The sequence below is a fragment of the Diabrotica virgifera genome, chromosome 3 (genome assembly GCF_917563875.1).
Source record: "Diabrotica virgifera virgifera chromosome 3, PGI_DIABVI_V3a".
Lineage (NCBI taxonomy): Eukaryota > Metazoa > Arthropoda > Insecta > Coleoptera > Chrysomelidae > Diabrotica > Diabrotica virgifera.
Window position 1 is genome coordinate 182,680,668 of NC_065445.1, and position 25,726 is coordinate 182,706,393.

Sequence of the window (25,726 nt, forward strand, 5' to 3'; positions counted from 1 at the left end):
GTAACAAACGAGAGAGATAGATTATTAGTAATCTGAATAATATGTGATTTATATGATCGTTCATGGGTATTCTTTAATTTTTCCGACTGTAATAGTATCCCTGAATCAATGAAAAAACTACCTATTAACTCATTCAAAAGAAAAATGAAATTACATCTTCTTGAGTCAACACATAATACCCTATAAACATTACTTTTCCTGTCCTATCACCTGTATTGTTTCTTTTTTTATTTCTATTATTTAAATTTAATTAACTGTAATATATTTGATTTATATATGCCAGCAGAAAATGTTCTTTAATTGTTAAAAAAGGGCCAGAGCTTTGATCAGCAGGCACAGCATTCGTGTTGTGCTATGTTGTTCTCTTGTCCCTTTTACAGAGATTATTTTTTCCTATAGTTATATTTGGTACTTGTACTTCTTTATTTTGTCATGTAATAAAGAGTTTATTATTATTATTATTACTTATAAGGCGTTTCTCCAGTGTGCACTCTTAAATGTCTTTTAAAACCACTTGTAGTAGTAAACCGCTTTAAACAAGTTTCACACTTGTAAGGCTTTTCTCCAGTATGTATCCTTACATGATTTTTTAAATTGTTATCTCGACTAAGGGAGCGTTCAAGTATTACGTAACGCACCTAGGAGGGAAGGGGTCTTGCATAACGTTACGGCGCGTTACATGGGGGTTCGAACAGCGCGTTACGTAACATTGTTTTTAACTAAAATAAAAAACTTCGGAATTAAAATCTCCCAACTTGGCAACTTTCGTTTTATGTTTTACGGAGAACCCCTGGATTGTATTATATTACCCCCTCACGCTCCGCTCGTGTTCCGAACTGCTACTATAGAAAAATAGTATTCAAGTGAAAAAACTTTAAAATTTGTAACTTGTAACCAGAACAAACACAGTACCTACATGTATTTGTAATAAGCTGGACTTTTCTCCAGAACAAAAGATGACGACAAGATACAGCAGATGGGATAATGGACCGTGATAGTCGTGACGTCAAAAAAAGTTTTCCAAACACGTTGTGTCTAGGTACACGCTAAAATGTACGCAAATAAAAAAGTTAAACTTCATCAAGCTAGTGACTATTTAGCGTGGGCAGTGACTGTATATTTTGATACACGCTATTTTGATATGTTTAGTGTTTGTTTGATAGAAAAATATTTGTTATGACGTTTAATTCTACCTAACTTTTTTATTTGCGTACACGTTAGCGTATACCTAGACACAACGTGTTTGGAAAAATTTTGACGTTTTGACGTCACACTATCACGGTCCATTTGTCTCGAATAAGAGGTTGTGAGAGAGATGTCATAAATCATGTGTAGGTACTCGTTTCATGCCCTAAGTCTCGTTTTCTGCACAATACTGTTTTAAATACACAAATTTTGAAATTATTTAAAAACTTTAAATAAGAAACATTAAATTACAAAACCCACTATATTAATACTAGTTTAGAAAATTGATAGGTATTTAAAAAAAAAAAATATGAAAAAATTTTTTTTAAGAAACGCTTTTCTTTAGTTACGAGTGTCTAAAATTAAAAATATAAAAAAATCAACCAAAAAGCAAAAAATAAAAAAATCTAACACATTCGTCAAAGAAAAGCGTGGCGCGTCTTCATCGAATAAACGGTTTTCGCCCCACGCTTTTCTTTAACGAATGTGTTACGATTTTTTCAATTTTTTTTTTATTTTTTGCCTTTTGGTTGATTTTTTTATATTTTTAATTTTAGACACTCGTAACTAAAGAAAAGCGTTTCTTAAATTTTTTTTTTTCATATTTTTTTTTATTTTTTACTTTTTAGTCTTACACTTTTCAAACATTAAAATATATCATCATGTTTATTAAAATATGTATAAAACATATTATGATGTACTAACATGAAGAGTAGTCGGAATCGTCAAAAAATTTGAAACTTTATTGTTTATTTATGAAGCAGAACGTAAACAATTAATGTAAAAAGTGAAATTATGTATTGTTCATATCATTAGTTACAATCCGTAAAGTTTCAAGTTTTTACATTGTAAAAAATATTAAAATCGTTTTTTTTTATTTAAACAATTATTAATAAACATCAAAAAAAAAATTTTATTGACTATTCGTGTATTGTTCCCGCGAATGCATATGTCTACAAATTTTCATTCATTTGCATTGAAGAAAAGGCAGTCAAATTAACGTCTAAAGATTTGACGCAAACTATTGAACTAAATAAAAGCGTTTAAAAATAATACCTTTATTTAGAGTGTGATTCCTCAATTATTAATTTCAAAGTTTTATGTGTTTAATATCTTGACGAAAATTATAGATAATTTCAAAATTTCAGCTTGTCTTATTCATATAATACACCCAACATAATACACATTTTTGAGATAAGGTTGTTAAGTAGCTTCTAAAAACAAAAATATACAGGGTGTTAAATTAAAATAAAGATAATGGGCTAAGCTAGATTTGCGTGAATTACGATGTATATTCAAATTTATATTTAAACAGTCCATAGTTGAATTTAAAAGTTGACGTATCCTTGCGTTTTTATAATTTTCTAAAATAATGACACAAACAATTTTATTCTGGTTTCCATACATTATAATTTTCAATGATCACCCTGAATTATTCATAATAGTAGACCATGAAATCAGGTTGTTAAGCAGATTCTAACCATATAAAAATATACAGGGTGTTCCATTAAAAATAAAGATTATGGACTATGGTAAGCTTGCATGAATCAACCTGTACATTTAAATTTATGTTTAAAAACCGTACATTTATATATAAAAACTACGGGTCTCAGCGTTTTTTAAATTTGTTTAAAACAAGGACAGAAATAATTATATTCCAAAGTACCTTCCTATATATACAGGGTGTTTTAGAAAAAGGTAATACCATCTCTAGGATAGGTGAAAAACTGAAAAATAATTGGGGTTTGCTAAGTAAAAAATTTTTGTAACGGCATGCGTTTTCACGATACATGGGGTCGAAGAACAAAAAGTTTTACACATTTTTTACGATGTTGCCCAAACTACTGACAGCATCGTATATTATTCGTTATGCAAAAATTTTTACTAAACAAACCCAATTATTACCTTGAAAAAAAAAAAGGTTGTTACCTTTTTCTGAAACACCTTTCTGATTCAAACTCCCTACATTCAAAGTCTTTATGATGACAGAATCTAACACCGTGATACCAGTGGGGCCATAGAAAAACCCATGTTATCGAAAAGTCAAGAATTTTGCCATTCAACACTTTAAAAAGTATAACCTGAACGCCCAAGCGTAAAGATAGCCTGGAAGGTGCAGCAGAACCTAATCTGGTATGGTACAGCACTCATGTCCGTAAATCACAATATTTCTTGCAAGTAATTAAATGCGCGGACGAATCCTGCTGTTCTCGTTCGAGGAGTGCATTAAAATCTGTTTTCCGAGTTTTCTGCCGCCACCCTGCCCAATCTTTCAAACCCTAAGCAGGCTCATAGTACCTAGCCTTTTCACTACTTCTTGTGTTGTTATCCATGGATCTCTCGCCTCCACTAGAAGAGTTTAAGCAGATGCCTTACGATTTCTTTTGTCCATCAGTACAAAGCAAGCTCAAGAAAAGAATATGTACAACTTTGGGATCTATTTCACATCTCACAACAATGTGCTTATGCACAGTCATTACGTGCATGGCAAGACTACACAAGAACATTGAGAAAATAGGGTACGACCACAGCGACTTGCTGCCAAAAGGGCAAATGAGCTTCTGTGCATTGTGCGCTGCGCTTCAATGATACATCATCTGAAGATGCCGATTGGCTCGAAAAAGACGAAGTTAATGCAAGTGGCTTATCAATTCCAGACTTCCAGAACCCACTTCGTCTGCTCTACGGATGTGATGAAAGAGTCTGCGTGGCTAACAAACATATGGAGGAGCAGTAACTGTAATTATTATTGAATTGTTTTTTACATACCTACCACCTGTGTTTCTAGCTACCTCTGACTTTAATGTTAATTTTTCTTCTGAATACGATTTTATTTTAAATAAAATGTTGAAATAATAAATAATGTATTTTGTTTTAAGATTTTATTAAAAAAAAGGTAAAATAGAAGAATAAGAATTCATGAGAAGAACAATACAGGATGAAGCCAAAAATTTATGTAAGGATGGGGACCAAGTAGGGAAAATGTAAAATGTAAATGTAAAATTAGTAATAAAAGATTGCTATTGTAAGTTTATTATTTATTGTTAGTTTATTGTAAGTTATTACCTCAAATGCGATTAACACAATAACAAAGTTATTTTACAGAGTTTCTAGTACTTTTCGCAACTGGTCACTTGGGTGTTACGTAACGTTTATGTAGGGGGAGGGGGGGTCAAAAATCTTCAAAAACTGCGTTACGTAATACTTGAACGCTCCCTAAGTTGCTTAGAACAAATTTCACACTTGTAAGGTTTTTCTCCAGTTTTTCTCTAATATGCATTCTAAAAAAATGTTTTTTCAAATCATTTGCTTGACTACATTGCTTTAAACAAATTTCACACTTGTAAGGTTGTTCTCCATTGTGCACTCTCAAACGTATTTTAAAGTTACTTGCATTACTAAACTGTTTAAAACAAGCTTCACACTCGTAATGTTTTCTCCGGTATGTGTTCTCAAATGGGATTTCAGCTCACTTTTAGTAATAAACTATTTAAAACAAATTTCACATTTGTGAAGTTTTTCTCTAATATGCATTCTCAAAAAATGTTTTTTCAAATCACTTGCTTGACTACATTGCTTTAAACAAATTTCACACTTGTAAGGTTTTCCCCAGTGTGCACTCTTAAATGTGTTTTCAAATTAGTGAGATTACTAAATTGTTTAAAACAAATGTCACACTTACAAGGCTTTTCTCCAGTGTGCAGGCTCAAATCTGCTTTCAAATTACCTGTTCGCCTAAACTGCTTAAAACAAATTTCACATTTATATGGCATTTCTCCAGTGTGCATTCTAATGTATTTTTAACTGGACTTTCTGAGAAAACTGCTTAAAACAAATTTCACACTTATAAGGTGTTTCTCCAGTGTGCACTCTCAGATGTGTTTTTAAAGTATTTGCTACACCAAACTGCTTAAAACAAATTTCACACTTATAATGTTTTTCTCCAGTGTGCACTCTCAAATGTCTTTTCAATTCACTTGCAGTAGTAAACCGCTTATTTAAACAAGTTTCACACTTGTAAGGTTGTTCTCCAGTGTGCACTCTCAAATTTCTTTTCAAATTAATTGCTTCACTAAACTGTTTAAAACAAGCTTCACACTCGTGAGGTTTTTCTCCAGTGTGTACTCTCAAATGTGTTTTCAAATCACATCCTTGATTAAATTGTTTCAAACAAATTTCACACTTATAAAGATTTTTCTCTAGTATGTGTTCTTAAATGGGATTTCAGGTCACTTTTAGTAATTAATTGTTTAAAACAAATTTCACACTTGTGAAGTTTTTCTCTAATATGCATTCTAAAAAAATGTTTTTTCAAATCACCTGCTTGACTACATTGCTTTAAACAAATTTCACACTTGTGAGGTTTTTCTCCAGTGTGCACTCTTAAATGTTTTTTTAAATCACTTGTAGTAGTAAACCGCTTTAAACAAGTTTCACACTTGTAAGGTTGTTCTCCAGTGTGCACTCTCAAATGTATTTTAAAGTTACTTGCATTACTAAACTGTTTAAAACAAGCTTCACACTCGTGAGGTTTTTCTCCAGTATGTGTTCTCAAATGGGATTTCAGCTCACTTTTAGTAATAAACTGTTTAAAACAAATTTCACATTTGTGAAGTTTTTCCCTAATATGCATTCTCAAAAAATGTTTTTTCAAATCATTTGCTTGACTACATTGCTTAGAACAAATTTCACACTTGTGAGGTTTTTCTCCAGTGTGCACTCTTAAATGTGTTTTCAAATTAGTGAGATTACTAAATTGTTTAAAACAAATGTCACACTTACAAGGCTTTTCTCCAGTGTGCAGGCTCAAATGTGCTTTCAAATTACCTGTTCGCCTAAACTGCTTAAAACAAATTTCACATTTATAAGGCATTTCTCCAGTGTGCACTCTCAAATGTATTTTTAACTGGACTTTCTGAGAAAACTGCTTAAAACAAATTTCACACTTATAAGGTGTTTCTCCAGTGTGCACTCTCAGATGTGTTTTTAAAGTATTTGCTACACCAAACTGCTTAAAACAAATTTCACACTTATAAGGTTTTTCTCCAGTGTGCACTCTCAAATGTCTTTTCAATTCACTTGCAGTAGTAAACCGCTTTAAACAAGTTTCACACTTGTAAGGTTGTTCTCCAGTGTGCACTCTCAAATGTCTTTTCAAATTACTTGCTTCACTAAACTGTTTAAAACAAGTTTTACACTCGTGAGGTTTTTCTCCAGTGTGCGTTCTCAAATGTTTTTTCAAACCAGCTGCTTGAGTACATTGCTTAGAACAAATTTCACACTTGTGAGGTTTTTCTCCAGTGTGTGTTCTCAAATGTCTTTTCAAATCACTTTCTTGACTAAATTGCTTTACACAAATTCCACACTGGTGAGGTTTTTCTCCAGTGTGGGTTCTCAAATGATTTTTTAAAATACCTATTTGAGAAAACTGCTTAAAACAAATTTCACACTGGTGAGGTTTTTCTCCAGTGTGAGCCCTCAAATGAATTTTTAAAATACTTTTTTGAGAAAACTGCTTACAACAAATTTCACACTGGTGAGGTTTTTCTCCAGTGTGGGTTCTCAAATGATTTTTTAAAATACCCTTTTGAGAAAACTGCTTCAAACAAATTTCACACTTGTGAGGTTTTTCTCCAGTGTGTGCTCTCAAATGTCTTTTCAAATCACCTGCTTGGCTAAATTGCTTTACACAAATTTCACACTTGTGAGGTTTTTCTCCAGTGTGCACTCTCAAATGTTGTTTTAAAGAATCGCTTTTAGTAAACTGCTTTAAACAAATTTCGCATTTATGAGCTCTTTGTCCAGTCACAACTTCCACATTTTTGTTTAATATTTTTTCTTTGACGTGTTGACCTCTGTAGTTTTCTTCCCGAGATGAATGCGCAGGTAAAGTTTCCATTTTGTTCTCCTCCTTGGGACAACCTAAAATATTTTAAAAGTTCATGTTTGTTTAAAATTAATAGAGACAAGTTATATCAAATATTGCATAGCTTTAATATCCCCAAAAACACATTCGGCTAGTAAAATCAGCAATGGAATTAATTCAATAAAAATTCAATCACTTACAAGTAAGATAATTCAGTAAGTTGATAATAATTCGAAACTCATTCCTTTAGATATCACATGAAAAATACCCAATATGACTATGATTATTCACATATTGACAACATGGCCGTACAAAAAAAGCGGTAATGTTCGGGTAAATTTCATCCTTTTCTCTCCGAATGCTTTCTCTCTCTGCGCACTACAAGCTTCGCCTTTTCACGAGATCCCTGTTTGATGGTACTCATCAGAATGTGAATTTTTAGTTAGGTTATTGAAATTAATAGAATATGTGAATATGTAGCAACATAAGCAATTAGAAGATACTAAAGTAAGAAAATAAGGTCCGGCTGACACAATGAGTAGTGTGCACAAGCAACAAAAAGGAAAATCCAAGAATAATATAACAAAAAAATATAATAAATGAATGACCAAAATATAATGTATATTTTGTTTATAACAAAATATTTTTCACAACGTAAACAGAGGCGGCTCTAGCCCATGTAGCGCCCGTGTGGGGTCGATACCCTGGCGCCCTTTGGTTGACGCGCAGTCAAAATGGAATAGTCGAATAGGTACCTATAATACCTAGGACCGTATTCATAGTCGGTACTCAAGTCAGCGTCGATGCTCAAGGTCGACCTTGAACAAATTTGTGTTTCATAAACCGTTCTCAACGTAAAATGCGGCATTGAAGAGCTAAAAAATGACACTAATGACAGCTGAGTCTCAAGTCGTCGATAGACCTACCTTAGTCTGCGTTTCTAACCTAACTTTGTTTGTTTATGTTTGAATCTTGATTCAATATTAATTTTTTCCAATTCAGTTCGACTTCCAATCCATATTTTTTCGTTTTTCTAATTACAATAAAAAATGTATGAAGAAGTTGAAGAATTTTTAGAGTTTATTGATCACCCGGAAAGTATACAAATTCGTGATAAAATTATATCTAAAATCCAATGGAGTTTTTTGAATTTCATCAGAGCATTAACTTAACAATAAAGATTGTATGCTACTTAGAGGAATATAACCAGTTTTTATGAGGTTGCCCATTTTCCTAATGTACAGGTTCTCGAAGGGATATTATCTATATTGTTTTTCAAGAATACAGTTATCAAGTTATGACATCTTAATATTTGATCCAAGTGCATTAGCAGATCCAAGAGCAAAACTGGAAAGTAATTTTGTGTCTTTCTCCTGTTCTACATTTAACTGGAATTTGTTTATTTATTCTGAGAATATATTATTGAATCCTTGTATTATGTTAGATACATTCTTTTTATTTTATTTCTCAATATGTATTTTTATATTTTATTTTAAAATAAATGAGTATGAGTTTCCCTCCTTTTAAATAAGTGTTTATACCTCGTCCAATTTACTTACCGTTGCACGTCATCCGCGCCGTAGCCTGTGACACGATACCAACACGAAATATCTAGGCGGTAGGTGTGTTCCCCTTTAGAATAATTTTGATTCTAAAAAATAACACACCCACCGCCTAAATATTTCGTGTTGGTATCGTGTCACAGGCTATGGCGCGGATGACGTGCAACGGTAAGTAAATTGGACGAGGTATATTTGACAAACATTTCCTTACAAATAATTATAAAGTTAATTATGCATGTAAACAGCAATATACTATTTTTTATGCAGATGACATTGTTGTCTTAATAAGAAAAAACTGAAGTTGGTTAGGAACTTGAAAGGTGAAGCAAGAAAATGCATGTCTATAAACGAAACCAGAACAAAATATTATATTGAAATGTGTGGAGAGATAAAATAGAATAAATTTGTCACACTAAAAACAGGAACAAAGGGATACACAATTCTGGACCTCTGAGCTAAACTACACTATGTCATTTCAAGCAACTGTGTTTGCAACAAAGTTTAGAGCACTTAGGATGTTAATAAAGATCTGATATATCCCATAATTGGTTGAAAGTCAAGATGACCATATTTTAATGATAATAAATTACCAATTTGTATAATCCAACTAATAAAATAAGTGGATTAAAGGAACTTGTTTAAAACAACACCATGTCGAGATAGTGTAGTTTACCTCCGAGGTGCAGAATTGAAAATGCCAGTATTTGGCATTTCAATTCAAGTGTTTGGGAGTGACAATAACTGATAAATATAGAAGAAGGAAGAAGAAATATAAAACATACTTCTAAAAGGAAGCATGGCTGAGGAATATCAGAGATTGAACTAACCTCAGCGTTGAACAGATATTTCATATTGCAAAAGATAGAGAACCGTTTAAAGAAGTGATTGCCAACCTTCGTTAGAAGACAGCACAATAAGAAGAAAAGGAAGCAGAACAATGGTATAAGATTGAAGTCAAAAATGTATGTCGGGCAGCTATAATTCAAATATGTAGGTATATGAAACAGGCATTTGACCAGTGGCTTCGTATGATTGTGACAATTGGACAATAAATAAGAAAGATGAAATAAATAGACATCTAGAAAAGAAAAGTATTGTAAGAAATCTTTAGTGGATTTAGGCACCAGAGTTTTATTTGCTCAGTAAGAAATAAAGGAGATCTCCCAGTGTTTTCTCTGGGTTTGTTCCAACACGACCAAGAACCGTCAAATTACCGTTTCGTTACTAGATAATTAACGTTCTATGGGTTCCATGGGAACGAAATAATACGTTCCATGGTACTGCGCAGGACGGTGATCGTCGTGGACCGTCCAAAAGTTCAGGTTGGAACAAAGCTTATATGTACGTACTTTGAATAATATTTCATTAGTACCTACCCATTACTCCCCACCAAAAATAAAGTAATATCACAGTATTTTGTTATAATGGGGTAATATTCACACAAATATATACACTTTTGTGCTGTTATTTGGGTAAGATTGTTAATATTTTATATCAATATTGTTTTTGTTGCTTGGTACAAAATCCTTCTAATAATTTAAGTTTATCTGACTCATTCATATTGACAAGGGACGATTTTATTGAAAGATAGTTCATTCGATTACATAAAATCAAATTTAACTTAAGGATATCCGTCAGAAAAATTATAGCATGTGCTTTGTCTTTAAAAATTTAAACATCAAATAAATTTAATTTCAATCTTAAATTGTGACTTATTCCCACGGAAATTGTAAATTGCATTTTATATTAAGTTCCAATGTCATGGTTTGTTCGTTAGTTCTTTGTTTTGTAGTTTGAAGTCTGATGAAGTATATAAACAGAAGAAAGCTGACACCATTAATGGGTTTGTTCTAGCAAACAGTCAAACTAGTCAGAAACAGTCAAACTAGTCAGAAACCGTCAACAAACAGTTGGTCAGTGAGAAAACATAATACAGTCACCAGTACTATCCCCTCTACTCCCGCTGGTCCACTATTCGCTGATGGTTTTAAATCGTTTGAAACTGATCTAAGAACAATCCTAATAAAACGGTAGGTACATACTATGAAGCACCAAAGTTTTTCCTTCCTTTCAGTGAGAAATAAAGGGTATCTCCTAGTGTTTTCTCTATGTTCTTTGAATATTTGATTAGTACCCATTACTCCCAACAAAAATAAAGTAATATCACACTATTTTGTCATTTTTAGTGGGGTAATATCAATATCCACAAATAGCATTGACATTTAGAATTTAAAACAGTTTCATGTTTTCAATATCATACATTTATCTTGAATACCTACATTAACTCCAAAATAAAAATAGATACATAGGTATATTTATATTCACATAAGTATAAACAGATTATTTACATGTAGGTACCTACATAAAACCATTGTTTTAAAGATCCAAATTTACAATGCAATCATTTATCACAAACACAAATAATAATGAAAACTATGAGATTCCGGATATTTATATTTATACCGATTACCAATAACCTCTGAAATAATAGCACATTATTGAATTAGAAAAAATAAAAATGTTATCTTCCTACCCATATAATAAATTTTATTTAACTTAAGCATTTATTTTCAAAAAACAAATTATGTAAATAAAAATATTGCAAAGATAATTGACAGAATCTGCATTTTATTTGGTGTCCTATGTCAAATTTACTAAAATTCCCTAGATTTCAATGCTTGAGCACAACCTTACCCGAGAAAACCCGAAGTATCGTTTATTAAACAGAACGAAAACTTGAGCACGACGCTGCCGTAAGGTCGACTTGGCTGAGCACGACCTCAAGTTCGGCTTGAGTACCGACTATGAATACGGGGCCTACAGTATTTCTCATGATCATTTTTCAGTGCGAAACAAATGATAGGAAAAAGGGTAAGTCCGTGATAATACACATTTATGACATTTATTCTAACATGACATTTTAGTTAAATCTGACAGTTGTCACATTTTATTTTCAATTTGGAATAAAAACAAATCAAAAGTGTTTCTTGCATTTATAAAATGGTATTTTTTTTATTTGTATAGTCTTATAAATTATACAGATTATATTTGTAATATTATTATCTAATTAAAAAAAAATTATTTTTTTTATTATGGCGCCATCTATCGACAACTAGAATAACTAGAATAAATGTTATAAAAATGTCACCGACGAAATGTAATCACCGACGTGCCCTTTTTTCTGTCACATACAATTTAATGCGTTAGAAAGAAATCGAAAAACTGTGACGCACTGAAAGATGATCATGAGAAATACTGTAGTACCTGTACTAATAGTACATAGAGTATTAGAGGGTATTAGGTACGCTTATAATGTAAACAAAAACCCAGATGCAAATAGTGCAATATTAAATTATGTCGGGAGCCAATAGGTAGATACCTATTGACGGCGTCAGAACAACCTACCCAAATCTGTTAATATTTAATTAAAAATTAACTTTTTTATCTATGAGGTATAAAGGAAAATTGGTTGAGGAAATTTGACAGGTTTGAGTACACGAGTAAATAGTACTTTTAGGAAGGAATTGGTTAGATGAATAAAAAAGAACAACTTTGTAAGTATTTAAAAAAATAATAATTTATTAACGAATTATTAAACGACGCACATAGGCACTTACTACAACATATCGCTCATCCGGAAGAAAAGTGACATAACTCAAAAAATGCATAGATCAAGTTATCTTGTTAAATTGACTCCAAATATCCTATACTGTTATCAGGAAAAATGTCACATAGATATTTACTTCCAACTTCCAAAGATGGCGGTAGTGTCATTATTCTTTTGATGGTAAAATGAATACTTTTATTCCGGAACAATGACACTTTTCAGTTATGCTCTGACATTCGACGTGAATTTATCGTTATTTAACACAAAAACCGTTGTATTTCGAGAAGTGTCCTAGGTATTTTTTGTTACTTTTAACAAAAGTGACCAATATTTTAAAAGAAAAGTGACATAACTCAAAATTCTGATCTTTTTTTCTGTTAAATCAGATATCATAGTTTTTTTGGTTTTGCATCTCACACAATTAGAAACATTCACTTATCCACATTCTTCGTTTTTAATTTATAAATTTTAGCAGTTACCATCTAAAATTTATAGTTAAATTAAGATCTATAAAATCGATTTTTGCCTCAACTGAAAAACGTTTTTTTGAGTTGGGACACTGTTCTTCCGGATGAGCGATATAATTATAAAAATATACTTTTCGTGCTTTTCCATTAGCAAAACCTTGAAATAATATCACTTACTTGAATTTTTATTTCATGTTCAATACTTCTATAATTCTAAGAGTAGTGAACATATTTGGGAACACCGAATGTAATCTATTTTGTATACAAGTAATTTAAAATGAAGCTGGACCTTGAATGCTGCATCAATGAAAAACTAGAATCATTCGAGCTGTGACTGTACAGAAGAATTCTGAAAATATCGTGGACAGAACACGCCACAAACCAAGAGGTGCTGAGAAAGATGAATACAGAAATGGAAATCTTAAATACCACCAAAGCAAGAAAATTGAAATATCTCGGACATATTACACGTGGTGAGATACAACTTGTTTCAATTGATTATGCAAGAAAAGATTCAAGGAAAAAGAAGCATAGGGGGACTCAGAATAGCGTGGCTGCGCAATTCGAGAGAATGGTAGGGATGTACATCAAATGAAATTTTTAGAGCAGCCGTCTCTAAAATCCGAATAGCTATAATTGTTGCCGACCGCCGTCGAGGAGATGGCACTTAAAGAAGAAGGATTTGAAATATCCAAAGATGTAGTAGAATCTTTGATAAAGATTGGTAACATGTATATAATTCTATTTCATTAAAGAGCTCAAACCTATCTACGTCTGAAGAGCCAACATGACACAATTTATTTTCTAAATTAGAACAATATGCTCTTTTTGTATCTAACTCTAAATCCTTCCAGTGTTTTAATTTTGGAAGGAATGAAAAAGTGTCATTATTTTGCTTTAAAAGTTCGAAGCGTTCGTCAAGCTTAGTAATTGCGGTAACTAATAGGTAATAGTAAAAGTTTACTTTAATGCAATGTATGCAACGAGCATTTAATGATGGTCATTATGAAGTGAGTATGAGGGTTACGAAACGAGCTGAATGCGGCGAGTTTCGTATAGAGTACGAGCTTCATAATGATAATTAAATGCAAGTTGTATACACTATTTTTTCTATGATCATTCACAACAAAAAATATATACAAATTTATTAATTTTGTAACACAAATAAATTCAGTAGTTTGTCAGTTTGACGGTTTGTTTACATATTGAGAACTGTCAAAGCGTATGTATTTGACTCGCCATTGGTCACTGCGCTTGTATCACCTTTATCGCGAATGCCATATTGCGATTCTATTGGTTAAAAATTTGTATCTTAATGAATATCTGTATCATAATGAAGTTCATTGTATCATAATGAAGTTCATTATGATACAGGTAGTGACATCATAATTGATATATTATAGTATGAGAATAGAAAAACTGTATTTTCGCGTCAGTTACTGATTCATCTTCCGCCTCATAATTAAAAAAAATTCTTATTTTATGTTGAAACAAAGTAAAGGACCCACTTTTGGCGCTTGGCGCCCCCAACATCCCGGCGCCCGTGTGCACCGTACACCCTGCACAATAGGTAAAGCCGCCTCTGAACGTAAACTACAAATTCAATCACTACCATTAATCGAGGGGGTAAGAAGTAAGAGGGTTTAAGTGCCCTTTTCTAAAAATATGCTCGAAGTACAGATTCACATACTTAAATGGTATTAAAACTTGGTGATAACAGGATTTAAGCATTATTTCGCCCTAGAGTCGCTATTACATTTAATTAAATGAAAACAATAATTGCAGTTTGCATTGGTAATAAACGGGTTTACGTGAGCTTGAACCGTTTTACCATAAAACTATTTTTAGTTTTCTATAAAAATAAGTAGTAGTAAACAGGTTTACGTGCGCTTGAATCGTTTTACCACAAAAATATTTTTAGTTTTCTGTTTAACATTTTTATAAACGATATTCAGGAATGTTTTTCTTCTTCCCTTTTTTTGTTGTTTGCCGATGACTTAAAATTGAGCTGTCTGATTAAATCTCCCAATGACTGTGATAAACTTCAATATGAGTTAATCAATTTGTTGGACTGGTGTACAAGAAATGGGATGAGTCTGAATCCATCTAAATGCAAAGCCATTACGTTTTCTCGATCTAGATCCAGATCCCCAATCCATTTTGAATACAAGATTGGACAGCATTGCCTAGATACTGTACCTTTTATCAAGGACCTTGGTGTTACTTTGGATGCTACTCTACAACTTTCTGATCACTTAAATAATGTAGTCAACAAGGCATTCCAGATGCTTGGCTTTATCAGAAGAAGCACACAGGATTTTACTGGGATTACTGCCTTAAAGACGCTTTATTGCTCTCTTGTCCGTCCCCATCTTGAGTATGCGTCCTGTGTATGGTCACCTTTTTATGGTGTGCATATTGAGACCTTGTGTCGTGTTGAGCATAAATTCCTTAAACAGATTGCCTTCAAATTAAACATCTTGGACAACTACAACGATACGGATTTACTTGCTACATTAAATATGCCACCCATCTCTATACGTCATAAGAAGAGAGATCTTATTACTTTTTACAATATTCTGCACGGTAGAGCTGCTGCTTCTTCTTTGCTCAATAAAATTAATATACATGTTCCATCTAGACCTACCAGATCTGTAGCTAGTTTCCATTACCCTATACATCGCACTAACTATGGATTTAATAACTTCATTTCAAGAACTGCCAGACTAGCCAATCAATATGATAACATAGATTTCTTTGCAACCTTTGGCTCATTCTTGCGTCAGGTTTCGTGTACTCTTGACTTGAGTAATGGATATAGATAACTTTTTGTATTGCATTGTATAATAATACAGATTAACTTTTTGTATAGATAGCTTTTGTAATGCATTCGATATAGATAACTTGTTGTATTGCTTTGTATAATAATACAGATTAACTTTTTGTATTGTAACTGTAGATATAGTCAGTGTTAGGATTTTAGAGTTTAACATTATTGTAATTGGGCTTGCCCGTTGATAAATAAAATAAAATAGTATTCTGTAAAAACACATGTTAATACAGGATTAATTTCAAGTAAATAAATATTAGATTTGTGCCGAATTTTGAAGACTTAATTAAGTATTATGCAACGTGCCAGTTGTAGTAACACTGTGGATAACAGCTGGGATAAAAATGATTAGTATAGTTAACATCTGCACTTGAACTTTACCAGTAACATTTATCAACACCATGTAGGTACCGATTCAAGTACATTTTTTTAATAATTAAAAAAAAGGAAGGATATAATAAGAGTTATAATATACCTAAGAAGTTACCTAACAAATAGAACACAGCAGGTTAGGGTTAACCATCATTACTCCAACACTTTTCTAGTAACCTCTGGTGTACCTCAGGGCTCTCATTTGGGTCCACTTTTGTTTAACCTGTATATTAACGACATCGTCACCTGCTTCTCTAACACTTCTGCTCTCTTATTCGCTGATGATCTTAAATGTTATCAAATCATTAATAATCAAGATGATGCAATATCATTGCAATCAGATTTAGATAATTTAGCCAACTGGTGTCTTGATAATGGGATGGATTTGAATGTCATTTAAGTGTCACATTATCCGGTTTTGTCGAAATCATCATTTATCAGTATTTAATTATACCAAAAATGATCAATTATTGGATACGGTAGACTCAATTAAAGATTTAGGTGTTGTTCTTGATTCCTCTCTGAGCTTTAACCATCACATCAACAATATTACTCAAAGATCCATGAAAATGCTTGGCTTTGTTAAAAGGACAACTCGTGATTTCACGAACGTGTTCACTATTAAAATGCTCTATTGTTCTTTAGTCAGGACGCACCTTGACTACTGTTCTCCAGTTTGGTCCCCACATTAGTGTTCAACATAATTTTCTTAGATATATTGGGTTCAAAAAACACATCAATTATAATTATACAGATATGGAACGATTTTTGAATATCTCTTCTCTGGATGTCCGTAGGAAGCATAAAGATCTTACAGTATTGTTTAATATTATCAATGGCATATATTACTGCCCTGAACTCCTTGCTAAAATATTGTTGTTTGTTCCACCACGATCAACAAGACAAATTCAAACCTTTCATATTTCTTTTCATAGATATAATTACTCATATTTTACTTTTGTTCCTAGAACACTAAGACTTGCTAACTCCCTAGGTGACCTTTTACTTTTTGGTAACTCTGTTGATGTTTTTAAGAACCATTTAACCAAATTAAATATTTAGCAATGTCATAACCTTGTTATTTGTTAGTAATTAATGTTTTGTAATTATTTTACTTTGTCATGTCTTTTTAAATGTTTTGTACTCTCTCATTTTATTCTTATATATTCAACACTGTAATTATCAATATCTTATTAATGTATTGCCGAATTGGGCTTGCCCGTATAAATAAATAAATAAATATACCCTTATATTTTTATCATTTTATAGAACATTGTACACTAGACATATTTCAGTTTAATGACTCCTAGAATTTATAAAACTCAATAACTTTGAAGCTGAGTATCTCAGAACTACCAAAACAGCACTTAAACCCTTTTACGTCTGACCCCCTCAATTAATCCATTAAATATTTAAAATGTATTAGAAATATTTTCACACTACCATAATTTTGTATACTCTAAATTTCCTGAATATACAGGGTGTAAAAGTGAGGTCATAAATTAAATCACATTCTGGAACCAAAAACGATTGAACTAACTTACCTTAGTACAAACGTACACATAAAAAAGTTACAGCCCATTGAAGTTACAAAATCAAAAACAATTTTTTCCATGTATATCGAAAACTTTTAGAGATTTTTTATGAAAAATGGACATGTCGCATTCTTACGGCAGGAATATCTTAAAAAAAATAATAGTGAAATTTGCGCACACCATAAAAATTTTATGGGGTGCTTAATGGGGTAATTAAATTTAATTTCATTTACTACATTACCTTTACATTTGACTTTAATTCTGAATTAGTTATTAATGATTTTATTGTTTGACACTTTTAATATTAAAATTTTAGCAAATTTTACCTAATTACTATTGTTCAATTTAATTTCAATATCTCCAACAAATCAAATAAAATATTTTCACAATCACACCACAACTATTACACAACTGACCAATCTTGTTTTGAAAAATTGCACAACCAATCTTACATCTATAAGTTCTTGAACATCCAGAACAACATCTAATAAACTCAACTAAATAAAAATATACACTATTAATTAAAAATATAAAAATAACATCACTTTATATATAACTAACAATTTTTTGGTTTCACGGTTTAATGTAGTGTTTCCTTACTAATCCCCTCAAGATCCTGCCAATGTTTTGTTAATATATTACATTCAAATCTGTCCCTCTACCAACTCTCCCTTTAGCATAGTACAGAGAAAAAGTATGATATTGAATACTATTATATTCTTCCCTTATACCGGAAAGTAAGTGTATATCTTATACTTGACATACTTTTGTTGCCACTACATATGAATGCGTGCATGTATGTGAGTGTGAGGGTTATACACCATATTTACGTACATGTGAGTATTTATATGTATGCATAAATATATGAGTAATTCTTATATAAGAGGTAACTTGCGCGGCAATCAGTTTAAAATAGAAATTTTGTTCTAGAAGTTGTTATTTTTTGCTATGAAACACATCACCATAATGTACTTTATTAAATAACATTATGATTAAATGGCCAATTAAAGTATATTTTTCTAAAATTCCTTATAAAGTCTAAAAATGTCTCTACCCTGGTCTGTCCTCTTGCCGGCTTCAGTTTAATTTGAAGACGATACATTACTTCTTTATATCAGTTGCTAAACTAAAATGTGTTAAACACGAACTTCATTAAATATATTTAATTATTATTAATAAAAAATTCAACAATATTTATTTATTTCCAATAATTTTTAAATTTAAAGTTTGTCCGACTTTGTTTTGTGTATCTACCCTGGCAAATTTTATTCAGCTACTAAAAACATAATATAAAACAGATATATTCGAAATAGTGCTCAAGATTATCTATCGATGCGTAGTTAGCAATGCAAAACACACGAGCCATAAGAGAGTCGCCATTTTTTAGTTGTTACAACAAGTTCAAGGAGTGTGGTGGATTCGCGAGGTGATTGTGTCTCTCCATTGGTAAGTCACAAAAGTTATATTATCCATCTAATTTATTTGCATTTACTGCTCTAATTTAATAATAATGTAAGAGTTAAAATGTGATACATAATGTACCGAAACATTTTTTATGTCAATTAGAACATAAGAAATTATCATGAAAACGTATCTCCCCTGCCATATTTCCCCTGGCAAAATAACTGCCAGGGGAGAGACTTGTTGACCAGGGGAGATAATGTTAATGCAAACTAAGTCAGATATAGCTCAGATGTTCATCAATGTTACTGTTTTAAATACATAGTTTAAATAATTCTGGTAAATAGATAAAGACTAAAAAATAAAGGTGGTTCTCAGTTCATATTAATAAATTATTGTCTAATATTGTTACAGATCATGGCACCACGGAACACGGAACAAGTTAACACTTGAAGAAAGATTACAGAAGAAACGTGAAGCAGAGAAACTATGATATCAAAAGATTAAAAATAATCCAGAAAAATATGAATTGCAAAAGCAAAAATATTTAAATAACAAGGAGAAAGGACTTATAAAGACTGTCGATCAAATGACTCATTTATAGAGCAACGTAACGCACAAAAGATATGGAAAAAGAAAGCAAGAGAGCGAAGGCAACGACTTGCACTTCAAAATATAACTAATCTTTCGGCAGCACCATCGATGTCAGATGTTAATAATTATCAAAGTTTTAATTCTCATAGAAGGGTTGTAGCTGCCAAACTTAAATCAGACCAAGCTAGAGGACAAAGATATTTAATTATTGTTGTTCTGAAGCTATTTCCTTGTGGCATTTTTATAATTAAGGTATTTAATTAATAAAAAAAAAGATGAGACCATACATAAACTTACTTAAAACTAAAATGGTTACCTACAAAGATTACGAAAACCTGAAAAACTGATACTTAACAGCAAAGTAGAACAGGTGTTGAATTCTCCAAGTTCCAGAGAAAAAGTGAAGGAAAATTTATTGTTTGCAGAAGTACTCAACCAACAATTAAAAGAAAATTATTCCTCTCTTCCAAATAATAAAGAAAAAATAATTTTCAAAAGAATGATAAGTGGAAAACTGGTGAGAAAATACGGCATACTACAGAACGAAAAAATATGAAACCTTTAAGAAAAATTGGATACGAACGATTACTGGAAAATAAATGGAACGCCAAAGCCTGTTATGAAATAATGAAGACAAAAATTATAAATTTTCTCCAAGATGACTCAAATACGAGGTTATGTGCCGACAAAAGAGATTATGTGACGAAGAAAGGAGATAACAAACAAAAGAGAGTTCTTGTGGATACTCTAAGAAATCTCTTTCATGAAGACCTGCAACATCAAAATATCATCTTCTGCCGCCTTAAAGGCATTTTGGATAGTATGTATAACCGAATTGCGACAAATGTGACACTTGTTTGTATGTTACACACGCCAATATGGATCTGATGCTCAGCTCTATTTCAAGCTAAGGTTATCTCTGTACAAAACATCAAAATCTTCTTCATATAATTTGTTCCTTCATCAATGATGTGATTGCTGACCACTCCAGAAGATACATGAATCGCAGTGTAGACCATCCAAATCATCTCATAGACGAATTATTCAACCCTCCACTAATTGACAGACGCCTCAAAAGACTTTGGCCAGAAGACCTAGCTGCTAGGTAAATTCCAGAGAGTCATGAATGGACGACACCTGCTACAAGCCAAGAACATACATCATATTTACTTATTACTTTATTGAAGTAGTTTGTAAATTAGCAATAAATAAATAAATAAATAAAAAATATAATTTGTTGCAATAGGTATAACGAACAGTGCTTTTCCTGAGAATGCTTAGCTTGTAAAAATAAAGGACTCAAATACAAAGAATTTGGCTGAAACAAATCTGAATAATGTTTAATGTGATTGGTAAAAATGATAGTCTGATTTTATGTTAAATACCATGTTTAATTAAAGTTGATGTTACTATTTTATTACTTTTACTGCCACAAATTCTCTCCCACGGCCAAATAAGTATCTACCCTGATTTTGATGTCTCTACCCTGCCCAATATATTTACCCTGGCTTTGTAAAAGTAATAAAATATGCATAAATTGACTTGCCCTTGTGTGAAAAGATAGTTAAGTAGGACAAAAATCGTAATATAATGGTTTAATGTCAAAACGGCAACTTTTTTCCTTTGCTGTATCCTCTATGTACTTGATACCTCTTATATAGGAATCACCCATATATACTTTAATATTGGCTTGATCATTACCCTTTGATTTAAACCAGACCACTTAACTAACTCTGGTTTTTTGTTATTTGTAGCATTTAATTTTACTTTTACTATGACCTGAAGATGCTGTGAATATTGTAGACAGTGAAACTGGTCGTCAGTTGTAAAATAAATTGTTTGTGAGAATGTCCTCTTTTTTCTTTACTACAATTGGCTCCGTGCGTCTCCCCTCTACTTACAGTCACGTGACACGCTGTCAGATTTTGTAAGGACGTTTTAACATTGAGTCTTATGGGATTATTTTGTTAAACTTGAATATTTTATTTTGTAGTGATAATAACCGAATACAATTGTTAGAATTCATTAGTTATTAATTTATACTGTAATTTATAGTGCAACAAAAATATTTTCTTTTTCGTTAATAAAGATTTATTGACATAAACTGCGATAGTGAGGTTATGTATACAAAATCAAACTGATAATCAATATTGGAAAGTGAAGAATTTATATCAGATTAAGTGCGTTTTTATTTTCTGTTTATGTTAATACATAGTATCACTAGCGTGACACGGCATTTTTTTTAAATATCTCATTTAAACATACACAAAGCGTCCTTATAAAATTTCAAAAAACCGCCACCATGAGCAGGTCGGTCGATTATGCTTTGACACTTTGTTAACGCTCGGAGCGAATAGTATGGACTCACACATGCAACCCATTCATTATCTAAAAATAATACTTTCCAAATAAAATTAAAAACAGAGAACTATGGAGAAGAACAAAACAAGAAAAAATAACAGTTACAATTAAAATAAGGAAATTGATTGGATACACTGTAAGGAAAGAACAAAATAATATAACCAGACAGGCACTCGAATACCAACCAAACAGAACAAAACGAGAAATATCTGTTAATAGCTCGAGAAGAACATAGACACATACAGTGATGAGCGTGCTGATCACCAGCAGAATAACGCAAAACATGGAAAACATATAAGTTGTGAGATAAAAAGGAATGAAACTAGTGCAGGTGGGAAAGTTAGCGATAAAAACCTATAAACTTATATTTATTGTTTCCCACCTTTAGACGTATCGGACGAGTTTGGCAACTGCCACTGTGACAGTGACAGTTTTAGTTGACATACTCCTTGATAGGTCTTTTTTTGGCCTTTGGGAACTGCGCCCATTTAGCCAGCAACACTTCTTAAAATCAAATCCAATCGAACAATCATGGATATGGAAGGGAAAAAAATAAATAAAAAAAAGATGAGAAACAATAAATATAATGTACATTTTTAGGCCTTTATCGCTAAATTTCCCTCCTCCACTATTTTCATTTCTTTTTATATCACAACTTAATATTTTATTTATTTATTGTTTTTAACTTAATTAATTAATTTAACTTAAAAATATTATATTATTATAACCATATTAATTTAACTTAATATGATTTCCATCTTTTGAGTTATTTTGCCTGTTATTAGTGTGCTCATCACTGTACATATCGCCTGGTGAGAACAATAGTGACGAAACTTCAAAATGAACATTTAGAGATAATCTTATTTGAAGTTTTAATGAAACTGCTAAACAGTATAACTGACTAATAGGTATTCATTTTGCAGAATTTTTCTAATATGCTTCTCGTCATATAAATCAATTAGTAGAAGTAATTTTATTTGAAGAAAAGATGGACATTGCTATTATTTTTGATTTTTAGTAATAAGGAAATTAAATAATTGTTAGCTGATATTGCACATAAAAGAGGGCATATTTAGATGTCGGTTGATGGACTTAACTCAAAAACGTTGATTTTCGTGTTTCGCCACTATTGTTTTCAATAGGTGATATATTAACATAGACTGAGGCTACCCACTGTGCTTCCTTATGACAAGATCTCTTGGACAGGTTTGCAGTATCTCTTTCTAGCACATTGTATTGAGAAACTAACTAGCCGAGATGGAGAGAAGTCAAACAGAGAAATGTAAAAGACTTGTAGAGGAAATATCGAAAGAATAAAACAGAAGAGGATGCACTGATCCAACCAATCAGCCATCAGCCATCTTTCACTTTTGGCTAAGAAACGAAAGAGTGCCCAATACTCCATAAGGAGGGAAGGCAATAGAGAGAGTGAATATATTGGAAAACATCAATTTTCATTTTGTAGATAACTTTTTTTATGTATACATTTGTACTAAGGTAAGTTAGGTTCAATCAAACTATTTTTGACCCCAGAATGTGATTTAATTTACTTTTTGTTACACCCTGTATAATTGATGTCATTTTATTGTATCAGTGTTAAAATACTTACCTTCATCATTTTTTGTTTGATTTTCTTCAAATAGGTTAAATTTATATTCATCTTGTTCTAATTCAGTGTTTTCAGCAAGTTGATTGAATTCTGAATAGTCAAATGCATCGTATGTATGTTCTCGCTTGGGTTCCTCTTTTATTTCAATTTTGAAGGTACTTAAAGGATCATCACACACCTGATTATTATCTATTTCTATTTTATAAGTCTTCACACTAACTTCTTGTGTTAATTCCATACTTTAGTTTTATATTCCCACCGAATACAACAATATCTGTGAAAATTTTAATAAGATAAAGCCAAGAATAAGAACCATGCCCCGGAATCTTATATGAACAAACTGGGGAATTTCCCCCATCACTTTCACTACCGTCAGCTAATAAAGAGAAATGACAGCCTATCTCGCTCACGCTCACGAAGACTTTAACCAATCATTTATGTTAACGCCATATCTGAATGTCATAAATAAAATAATCAAACGAGGCTTAACTCGGCAATGTCAATTCTGTCAAAAGTAATGACAGTTAGTGGAAAAAATTTTCCATTAGTTTACAGTTTTTATTTTTTATTGTATCACCTTTAACGATTTGTTCTTAGTAATTTCAATTTAAGTTGGTTCCTTATCCTTCGTTGATAAAGTGTAGTTTTGTTTTAGTTACTAAACGAAAGAACTTTTGTGTTGTGTTAATAAAAAAACTGAACATGGTTTATTATTGTTGTGTACCGTTGTGTACAAATCATAGAAAAGTTAGAAAAATGCATAGATAGGTAAATAGTAATTAGTTTATAACTGTTTTATCTGAAACAACAAATAAATACACGTATCTATATTTAGAAAAACATTGTCATAACTTTTTTTATATCCCTTTTCCTTACTAAATTTGACAGAAAAAATAACATATTTTTGTAACTTGGGAATTCCGAATAATTTATGAGTATTACTTAGATATTATTTAAATAAAATACTTTAACAAGCTTAGTAAGTTCTGGTATTTTATTTTAATAATATAGGTGACATTATAAGAAGATATTTTAATTAGTAACGAAAGGGCCCGCAAGAGGCGCTGAACGGATGAAATTAATGCTTGTCCATTTAAATTTCCCGCCAAATGGTGATTAGTTAACACTACGGTCGCAAGTGGCGAAAGGAACCAAATTTTTACAGTGAGTTGCCTATCTATCCGGTAATACTATATTATTAATCTATGGCCAAGAACCAATAATCAAGATCAAATCAAATCAAAGACCAGATGACAAGCAGACAGCAGACAAGCATCCATCCACTCTCTCACTGATCCATCCATAGGCAGGCATAGATTTTGTTTCGAGCTGCTGTCATATACTTGTGTCTAACTAAATCCTGACCCACTACTTTGTGCCGTGTAATTTGGGTTGCCTATATGAACTTGAATCGGCGAAATAATTAATGGTTGCGTTCATCAAACAGAGAGCTTGGAATCGGATTGCAATCGGATTGGAAGCTCTTTTACTAGTGAACGGTGCGCTGAATTAATCAGATTGGAAGCGCTCGCCATTTTATTCAGCCTTAAATTTGTTATTGTGCTGTGATAGCTGAATCCCGCAAACTTTAAAATTAAGTTCAAAGTAAAATGGACAATTTAATTAAAATTGAATATAAATACAATAATTATTGTATGTAATTTATTGTAAATATTTGTAGTTCTTATTTTAGTATTATTAATTTGTATCCTATATATAGTTATTATCTACATTAAGTTAGAAATATTTGTGTTTTTTTATTTATATAGTACTAGAAATATTAACACAATATCTGTATAGTAGGTACCTACCTCATTTATTTTCCAACAATCCAGTTTTTAATTGATTCACAAATCTTATAAAAATTGGTATTGATTGCATACCAACTATTTGTAATTAATATTTACCTACAATAAAATTAAATTTAATATAGGTAGGTAGGTACCTATACAGTAATACTCAATATTAGTTATTTTCAATAATATTTCCAATTTTTTATTCTTCTTCACCCACCGTTATATTATTAATTTCTTTATTTAGCATACCTACTCAATATTGCATTTATCCAGAACATCCCAGCAAACAGACCGACGTGTTAATTACGTGAATTTCTGGTACATTTGTCACCGATATACGTAAATTGCTTACGTGAATTTCACGTGAAAATTTGGTTGGAATGTCACATTGAAAATACGTCTTTAAATTACGTGAATAACTCGTATTCAATAGACGTGTTATTCACCTTAATTACCAATAAAATGTTTCGGGAAATTCACGTTGCAAATACGTGTTGATTAACGTATCTTTTAGGGAATGTATATATTAGTATTCACGTGA

At 31.6% G+C, this 25,726-nt stretch overlaps 1 protein-coding gene across 1 annotated transcript; it reads right to left on the bottom strand.

The window, feature by feature from the left end:
- Positions 1–4,208: 4,208 nt before the first annotated feature.
- On the bottom strand, positions 4,209–23,780 carry LOC126881438 (zinc finger protein 271-like). The gene is made up of 2 exons (XM_050645722.1): positions 23,390–23,780; positions 4,209–7,107 (listed from the first exon to the last, which is right to left on the bottom strand). The coding sequence occupies exons 1-2, from the start codon at positions 23,625–23,627 to the stop codon at positions 5,369–5,371; spliced, it is 1,977 nt and encodes a 658-aa protein (XP_050501679.1). The 5' UTR covers positions 23,628–23,780; the 3' UTR covers positions 4,209–5,368.
- Between the last annotated feature and the right edge of the window lie 1,946 nt (positions 23,781–25,726).

Coding starts and splice junctions, on each gene's coding strand:
- LOC126881438 (XM_050645722.1), bottom strand. CDS start 23,627: ATGGAATTAACACAAGAAGTTAGTGTGAAGACTTATAAAATAGAAATA. Junction 7,108..23,389: donor TCAAACAAAAAATGATGAAG/GTAAGTATTTTA, acceptor AAAATATTTTAG/GTTGTCCCAAGGAGGAGAAC.